The 9,273-nt window shown below is 47.2% G+C and overlaps 1 protein-coding gene across 1 annotated transcript in view; it reads left to right on the top strand.

Moving 5' to 3' along the window:
• PLCD4 (phospholipase C, delta 4) overlaps positions 1–8,822 on the top strand; it is a 27,969-nt gene extending 19,147 nt beyond the window's left edge. The window contains exons 8-16 of the mRNA XM_011932246.1: positions 1,041–1,185; positions 2,191–2,343; positions 3,663–3,860; positions 5,153–5,309; positions 5,663–5,779; positions 6,015–6,187; positions 7,316–7,451; positions 7,764–7,913; positions 7,990–8,822. Coding sequence (XP_011787636.1) covers positions 1,041–1,185; positions 2,191–2,343; positions 3,663–3,860; positions 5,153–5,309; positions 5,663–5,779; positions 6,015–6,187; positions 7,316–7,451; positions 7,764–7,913; positions 7,990–8,096 — 1,336 coding nt within the window. The 3' untranslated portion in view covers positions 8,097–8,822. The remainder of the gene's footprint in view (positions 1–1,040; positions 1,186–2,190; positions 2,344–3,662; positions 3,861–5,152; positions 5,310–5,662; positions 5,780–6,014; positions 6,188–7,315; positions 7,452–7,763; positions 7,914–7,989) is intronic.
• The last annotated feature ends 451 nt before the right edge of the window (positions 8,823–9,273 follow it).

Below are 9,273 nucleotides of genomic sequence, written 5' to 3'. Positions count from 1 at the left end.
ATATATATATATATATGTATAGATACGGGTTCTGGAGTCAGACCATCTGAAATTATATCTTTCAGATATAATATATAAATATAAATCAGATATAATTTCTAGCTCTTTCACTTGGTACTCTGGGGCTAAGTATTTAACCTCTATGCCTCAGTCTCCCCATCTATGAAACAGGGATGGTAACAGTGCCTATTCTGTCTGGGTTGTTGTGAAGAGATAATCCATATGTCAATAGCTAATAAGCAGTTGCTGATTTTATGGTGACTAATCATGGATTAGATTGAATAGTCAAGATATCTTTGTATTACCAGCAACTGAACTAGTAGCTTCAAGGGATACAAGGATGAGTGGAACATATAGTTTCCACCTTAGGAAGTCTAGCTGAGAAATTAAGATGTAAATTTACTGACAGTTTGAATAACCAGGGTGTGGTATAGGGATATAAAGCTAGAACACCAGCTGGACACAATGGCTTATGCCTGTAATTCCAGCACTTTGGGAGACCGAGGCGGGGAGATCACTTGAGCCCAGGAGTTCGAGACCAGGCTGGGCAACATAGTGAGAGCCCGTCTCTACAAAAAATACAAAAATTAGCCAGGCATGGTGATGTGTGCCTGTAGTATCAGCTACTCGGGAGGCTGACGTGGGAGGATCGCTTGAGCCTGAGAGGTCAAGGCTGCAGTGAGCCATGATCGCACCACTGCACTCTAGCCTGGGTGACAGATTTAGACCCTATCTCAAAAAAATAAAAGTAAATATAAATAAATAAGTAAAACCAGAACACCAGAAGCATCATGAGCCAATGTGTGATAGATTGCTATGGAAGGACTGTGAGTCGGGTGGGCTAAAGTATGGGTGGAGATCAGCGTGAGCTTGCAGCAGTGTCCCCATGGATGGAGAATGCTCTATGCAGATGTAGCTTGAAGGGGTCTGGATGGGTAAGTGCTGGTGAGCGCTGTTCTCTCCAGAGTGGGGAGACAGTCCCTAGGTAGAAGATCTGATATTGACCTCTTCTATCTCTTGGGGGGATGGGGTTCTTTCAGGGCCCTGAAGCGGGGGTGCCGCTGCGTGGAGGTGGATGTATGGGATGGACCTAGTGGGGAACCTGTCGTTTACCACGGACACACCCTGACCTCCCGCATCCTGTTCAAAGATGTCGTGGCCACAGTAGCACAGTATGCCTTCCAGGTAGTAGCCCCAGAATGGGGACACTGGTGAGGCCAGAAGGTCTGAGGGAAGAGCGACTGGCTCTGGGTCTGGAGAGGGTGGAGGAGTGCAGGGGAAGTTCCAGCAAGAGAGGATTTAACTGTAAAGCATCAGGCAAATACTAAAGGCTGATTATGAATAAGTGTTGGACGTGTTATTAATAATTCATAGTTATGGAGGTAATTACTTATGGTTAGAAACTATTACTTCTTCAGGCCAGGCATGGTGGCTCACACCTGTAATCCCAGCACTTTGGGATGCCGAGGCGGGTGGATCACCTGAGGTTGGGAGTTTGAGACTAACCTGACCAACATGGAGAAACCCTGTCTCTATTAAAAATAGAAAAATAGAAAATTAGCTGGGCATGGTAGCACATGCCTATAATCCCAGCTACTTGGGGGGCTAAAGCAGGAGAATCCTTTGAACCCAGGAGGTGGAGGTTGCAGTGAGCTGAGATCGCACCAGTGCACTCCAACCTGGGCAACAAGAGCGAAACTCCATCTCAAAAACAAAACAAAACAAAACAAAACAAAAAAAAACTATTACTTCTAACAAGTTCTATCATCCTTCTGGAAGAAGTGGATAGGAAACACAGAGATAGTGGTGAGTAGGGCTGAAGAACAACGGGAATCTGGAGGATGAAAGCATGAGAGTGCAACATGAACACATAACCAGGGAATGTGGCCTGGCCTTCCCTCTCAGAGCCTGAAAACTCAAAGGTCCCAGAGGGGCCTGGGTCAGACTTGGCACAGGTATGAGATTTAGGATCCCAAGATGTGAATGTGTCTTTAGCTGTGGGCAATGTCTCAGGCATGGGCCTCAGACCCAGCAAGATCTCACTGAATCCTATAATGGAGTTGGAAGAGTTTAGCGATCAGGATACTCATTTGAGTGAGTAAGTAGGGAGGCCTAGGAAGCAGGTACTTGAAGAAGTAGGTTGCAGTGTTTTAGAACTCTGAATCCACTGTTCCCTCCCCTCACCACCAGACGTCAGACTACCCAGTCATCTTGTCCCTGGAAACCCACTGCAGCTGGGAGCAGCAACAGACCATGGCCCGCCATCTGACTGAGATCCTGGGGGAGCAGCTGCTGAGCACCACCTTGGATGGGGTGCTGCCCACTCAGCTGCCCTCACCTGAGGTAGGGACACTGTTCCTCCAGCCCAGACTCTGCTGTGGCTTCCGGATTCCTCCACCTGGGCTCCTTCCTCTAGGCCCCTCTTTCTTCCCTTCTTTCTATCCCTGGATGGACCACCTTGCTCTTTAACGTCCTTGGAGACAATTTTAACTTAAAATCTAATTGAACACAGAATTCTATTTATAGTTCTCTAAGTTTTAAATCAACAATTTACATTATTTTTTTTCTCAGTGGAAGTATCTTGATTTTTTTCCTTGTAGTTCATAGTTGTTGTGGACTATATAAACCATATAAAGGGAAATCTCCCCTCCTATCATAATCCCAACCTCTCCCATAACAAGCAGCTATCGACAGATTTTTTTTTTTTTTTTTTTTGAGACAGAGTTTCGCACGTCACCAGGCTGGAGTGCAATGGCGTGATCTCGGCTCACTGCAACCTCCGCCTCCTGGCTTCAAGTGATTCTCCTGCCTCAGCCTCCTGAGTAGCTGGGATTACAGGCGTGCACCACCAAACCTGGTTAATTTTTGTATTTTAGTAGAGATGAGGTTTCACTATGTTAGCCAGGCTGGTCTCGAATCCCTGACCTCACGTGATCTACCCTCCTCAGCCTCACAAATTACAGGCCTGAGCTACTGCGCCCGGCCCTGAGTTTTCAAGTCATGTTTCTAAAGGCTTTCCCACAGTAAGATTATTCAGGCCAGGTGTGGTGGCTCACGCCTCTAATCCCAGCACTTTGGGAGGCCGAGGCAGGTGGATCATGAAGTCAGGTGTTCGAGTCCAGCCTGGCCAACATAGTGAAAACCCATCTTTACTAAAAATACAAAAAGTTAGCCGGGCATGCTGGTGGGCGCCTGTAATCCCAGCTACTCGGGAGACTGAGGCAGGAGAATCACTTGAACATGGGAGGTGGAGGTTGCAGTGAGCTGAGATTGTGCCACTGCACTCCAGCCCGGGTGACAGTGCGAGACTCCGTCAAAAAAAAAAGAAAAAAAAGATTATTAAAAAAGATTCCCTATTTTCTTATGGTATTCTTATGTTCTTTATATTGACATGTAAATCTCTAATCTATAAGGAGTATTTACTGTGTCAAATGTGTGGCAGGAGGGCCACATATATTATTTTCCATATAGATAGAGATGTTAAAAGTTTGCTTAACAATATGGGTATTCCAATTGTATGTATCAAGCAGCTGATCTCTTCCCTCAGGAACTTCCGACCACTCACTCACTTCCTCTGCCTTTGAGAACAATGAGGCTGGCATGATTCCCAGGAGTACCCGAGAGCAGAGAGGTAGACAGGCCCCTTCATTTTTGTCCCCTAGGAGCTTCGGAGGAAGATCCTGGTGAAGGGGAAGAAGTTAACATTTGAGGAAGACCTGGAATATGAGGAAGAGGAAGTAGAGCCTGAGCTGGAGGGTGAGCATGAGTCAGAATTGGCGCTGGAGTCCCAGTTTGAGACTGAGACTGAGCCTGAGCCTGAGCCCCAGGAGCAGAACCTTCAGATTAAGGACAAAAAGAAGGTAAGCCAGGAGTGGTCTTTCTGCTTTGGTATCTAGTCAACTTGCACAAGCTGAGGGCCTGTTCATGAAGACTGGAGCCGTGCAAGGTGCAGGGCCAAGGAGCAATGACCCTTCCTCCCAATGAAGGAGATTTAAGAATGCATATATGGCATCAACATATATTATATACTGTCATATATAGGTATGTTGCAGTGGTTTTCCAACTTCTTTGGGCCACAAAATCTTTTAATTTTTTTTATTAATGAAATCTTATACAAAATAGATAAATGCAGAACCATCCTAGTTGAAGCACCCATTTGGCTCTCTCCTGGGTGCCCTAGTGACTCCTAAGACATTTTTGTACTTCTTGGTCTTCTTAAAGGCCAGCTTGAAAACCAGTAATGAGGGGATGTGTGTCTGTATGTGTAACATTATTATATTGGGTAAGTAGGGGTTACTGGAATGATTGCTGTGACCTCAACCAAAGTGGGCACAGAGAAAGCTTCTTGGAAAGGGTTTTAGGAAGGACCAGCAGTAGCCAGAGCAGGAAGGAGAGCGCTTTGAGGTGGGGAAGCTGAAGGCTCTGAGAAGGCTATGCTAGAGTGGTCCCTCTCCCTATGGGGAAGGGAGGCAGAGGGAGAAGGGATGCCACTGGTGGGGCCTCCAAGATCCTGGTTTGAAGTCTGCCTTTCTCTCTCGTGCATTTGTGCGGCTCATTCAGCTGACTGACTCCTAGCTTATCCTGTGCTTTCTGGGGCTGTGGTGTCTAACCTGCTGCCATGTCCAGGGATGGAAATGGGAATTCAGGAGACAAATCCAAAGATATAACTCTGGGACTCTCACATCCTTCCAGGTGTGACTTCCATGACCATTTGCATACCTTGACATATCTGTCTGGATTCATGTATATTTTGACTAAAGATTATTGTTCCTTTGTTTTAAATGAGAGGGAGGGAGGATAATGCCTGCTTAAAAATAATAACAGATTTAAAACCTCTTACCCAGGACGTAACATAGAGCAAACACAAGCCCAGAGGCTGACACTGATCCCAGCAGTACATGCAGACTGCCTTTATTCCCATTCCCACCCCCAGGTTGTGACGTGTCCGCTGTTTTGTCCGTCTATCTGTTGTCAGATTGTGACCCAGGCTCCTATTTCCAAGCCTGAGTCCCTTCTCTTGTCCCAGCAGGTGAGGCAGGAGGGAGAATACACCGGGGAGGCAGTGGGCAGAGGTTTAGGTTAGATGGCCATTAGCTTCTTCTCTCTCAGACTGCTGAGGGTTCAATTCCATCTTCTTTTACACCTTTTCCAGAAATCCAAGAACATCTTGTGTCCAGCCCTCTCTTCCCTGGTTATCTACTTGAAGTCTGTCTCATTCCGCAGCTTCACACATTCAAAGGAGCACTACCACTTCTATGAGATATCATCTTTCTCTGAAACCAAGGCCAAGCGCCTCATCAAGGAGGCTGGTCAGGACCAAAATGGAGGGATGGGGAGGGAAGTGGGATGGATAGGTTCAGGCCCGAAGGCCTGGCAGGTAAGTCCCAAGAAAAAAGACAAGGTATCTAAGAAGGGATGAAGGAGTTCGGAAACTCCTCAGAACAGGCATGGGTAGAGGAGTTATGAATAGTGGCTCAAGGGTCTAGGGGCAGGAAAGCTGGGGAAGATGGTCTGGATGGAACAGAATAGTGAGGCATAGTGAAACTTTCTGAAGCCAGCTTCAGATGCTGGAGAGAAGGGTGAAGGGTAGGCAGGGTCCTTGGGACTAGGGAAGTGGGAGATTCCACCCCACTTCCATCTCCCTCTCTATACCCTTTTATAGGCAATGAGTTTGTGCAGCACAATACTTGGCAGTTAAGCCGTGTGTATCCCAGCGGCCTGAGGACAGACTCTTCCAACTACAACCCCCAGGAACTCTGGAATGCAGGCTGCCAGATGGGTGAGGCGGCAGCAGGAACTGGGAAGAGGGAGTGGAGCAGCAGGTGGGAAATAAGTTCTCTAGTGACAGGAGGGTTGGGGAATGCTCAAGAAAATCGCTAGGCTGAGAAGTGCTATCAGTGGAGGTATTACCAGCAGGTACCATGTACCCTATACCTATCTTCTTAACTCCCTGAAAGAGGGGCTGGAAGGCCTCCATGGTGAATCTTGCTCTTCTTTTCTCCTGGGGCCCTCAGTGGCCATGAATATGCAGACGGCAGGGCTTGAAATGGACATCTGTGATGGGCATTTCCGCCAGAATGGCGGCTGTGGCTATGTGCTGAAGCCAGACTTCCTGCGTGATAACCAAAGTTCCTTCCACCCCGAGAGACCCATCAGCCCTTTCAAGGCCCAGACTCTCTTAATCCAGGTACAATGGAAATAAACTGTTGGGAAGAAACTGAGATAACTGGGATAGAAGTGAGGAAAGAGGTGGCTAGGCCTGACAGGAATATTAACTGTCTAGTTCTAGCTTTTGGAGCCAGCTGCCTAGCTTCAAACCACAACTTCCTAATTGGGTAATGTTGGGCAAGTTCCTTAACCTCTCCATACCTCAGTCTGCTCACCTGCAAAATGGGGGTAACACTACCACCTGCCTGACAGGGTTATAAGGAGTATAGCTGTTAATACAAAGTTCTTACAACTCCTGGTACGCAGGAAGTGCTATAAAAGAGGCTGATTGGGAACGATAGTTTACACCTGTAATCTCAGCGCTTTGGAGGCCAAGGCAGGAGGATTGCTTGAGCCCAGGAGTTTGAGACCAGCCTGGACAACAGTTAAGACCCCCGTCTCTACAAAAAATTTAAAAATTAGCCTGGCACATGGCTATAGTCCTGGCTACTTAGGAGACTAAGGCTGGAGGGTCACTTGAGCTCAGGAGTTGGAGGTTGTAGTGAGTGATGACCACCCCACTGCATTCCAGCTTGGGCAAGAGTGTCATCGTGTCTCTTTGAAAAAAAAAAAAAAAAAAAAAAAAGAGGCTACTGTCATTAGCATGCCTACTTTCAAACTGTTGAATTTCTACCTGGATCCATTTTATTTTATTTATTTATTTATTCTGAGACAGAGTCTTGCTCTGCTGCCTAGGCTGGAGTGCAGTGGCATGATCTTCGCTCACTGCAACCTCCGCCTCCTCGGTTCAAGCGATTCTCCCATCTGAGCCTTCCGAGTAGTTGGGACTACAGACGCCCACCACCACGCTTTGCTTATTTTTGTATTTTTAGCAGAGATAGGATTTCACCATGTTGCCCAGGCTGGTCTCCTGATTTCAAGTGATCCACCCACCTTGGCCTCCCGAAGTGTTAGGATTACAGGTGTGAGCCACTGCACCTGGCCCTTGGATGCATTTTAAATTGCAGATAGAATACTAGAAGAAAATATATTACCCATGGAGGATGTTCTGCAAACCAAAAAGCTTCTCCTCCCCTGGGATTGGGAGTAGGGTCAGGTGGGGCTGGGCTGAGCAGGAACTCGTGAGATTCCAGAGCCCTCGTTACAGGTGATCAGTGGTCAGCAACTCCCCAAACTCAACAAGACCAAAGAGGGGTCCATTGTGGATCCACTGGTGAAAGTGCAGATCTTTGGTGTCCGTCTAGACACAGCACGGCAGGAGACCAACTATGTGGAGAACAATGGTGAGAAACTGGCAGTGCTGGGGAAGTGGGGGCAGGAGCATGACTAGTTTTCCTTCTAGTCTGCCTTCCATTAAGTCTAGTCTCTGTTATTGCATGTCCCTACATGGGAGGCAGTGTGGAACAGTACAAAGAATCCTGGCTCTTTACTTAAAAGCTCCAGTGACCTGGGCAAATTACTTGCCTACTCTGAGCCTTCTTCCTCACCTATAAAATGCTGATTGCCATCTAGATTAAATGAGAACACAAGAAAAGCAACTCAGTCAAGAAGACTGTCATAATGTCTTCTTCATTTCCTTCTATCCACCAACTCAGGTTTTAATCCATACTGGGGGCAGACACTGTGTTTCCGGGTGCTGGTGCCTGAACTTGCCATGCTGCGTTTTGTGGTAATGGATTATGACTGGAAATCCCGAAATGACTTTATTGGTCAGTACACCCTGCCTTGGACCTGCATGCAACAAGGTGAGCCAGCCCCTTTGACCCCTGGCCAATACCCCAGCTGACTGCCTTCTTAATGCTGTCCTCCTGCCCCTTCCAGGTTACCGCCACATTCACCTGCTGTCCAAAGATGGCATCAGCCTCTGCCCAGCTTCCATCTTTGTGTATATCTGCATCCGGGAAGGTCTGGAGGGGGATGAGTCCTGAGGTGGGCACTTCACGGGAAGGGTTGGTGTGCTGGCTTTAGATGGTGCGAAACACCTGGAAGGACGCTCTAGAGAACAAATGGAAGTGGTGAAAACCAAGCTTTGGATTGTGCATTCCTAGGCACAAAATTACCTCATCCTTCCTAACAAGCAAATCTGGGACCTGACTTTCCACCTTTTTTCTCTTTTCTTTCCTTCCTTCGTTTTCATAAGCCTTTGGTATCTTTCCTGCCCTTTCCCTTTGTGTACTCTATACTGGACTTCCCTTCTTCCTCCTGCTATGGGCTCAATCCCATACCAACATCTATGACTAATCTTTCCCATCAACTCTGTGTGAAGGCAGGTTGCACCTAGAAATTCAGAGGGGCTTGGAACAGAGAAACCTAAAGAAGCATCATCCCCTCCACTCCCAACTTCCTCAAAGCCCAAAGCCAAGGGAAGGATAAATCAAGGCTCAAGGCTTCCCTGGCAAAGATTAGGGAGAGACTTGACCCCAGGACTGTACAACTCTCAAGAGAACGCTGCACAGCACTCACAGTCCCCACTGGACTGCTTCCTCCTTAGCCCCGCTGGTATAAATACATCTCTCTCCAATTTGGCTTCAATATGTCTGTCACTGTTGGGCAAGGAGGGGAGGTACAAGGGTTGTGGGGACATCTGGGTAGTCAGGTGAGAGAAGGAAAAGGTAGAGAAAGAAGTTCCCAGGAGACCTCCTGTATGTGCTACATAGGAAGGACACAGAGTATGGCTTTTAAGAATCAGGGCAAAAGAAGACAAAAGATTATGTGGTCCCAGCCTTCCTGAAGATTCTGGCTGGAACCATCCTGGTTTATGTCTATTGTCCCAGCATAATTATTAATAGTACCCTCTTTAAGTTTTCCCAGTGTGTCCCAGGTTAGATGATCAATTATATAGTAAGGCACTACAGAATTATACTGTGAAGCAGTTACAGAATTCTGAATTGGAGATTTTCCTCTCTAGTCATCTGCCTTTCCATAGTATCCTTCTTCTTTAACACCTTACTGCAGGTGCTGAGCCAGTCTGAGGATTGATGATGAGCTAAAGTTGCTTCTAGGAGGAGGCTTAGTGGGTAGCAATCCTCCCTTTATAGATACAGGTAGACAAAGGAGCTTGAAGTAGGGAGCTGGCCAAGGGTCAAGACAGCTCAAGGACAGAGA

The sequence above is a fragment of the Colobus angolensis genome, unplaced genomic scaffold (genome assembly GCF_000951035.1).
Source record: "Colobus angolensis palliatus isolate OR3802 unplaced genomic scaffold, Cang.pa_1.0 Scaffold95, whole genome shotgun sequence".
Classification (NCBI taxonomy): Eukaryota; Metazoa; Chordata; class Mammalia; order Primates; family Cercopithecidae; genus Colobus; species Colobus angolensis.
This window is presented reverse-complemented; position numbering and strand designations above follow the sequence as displayed.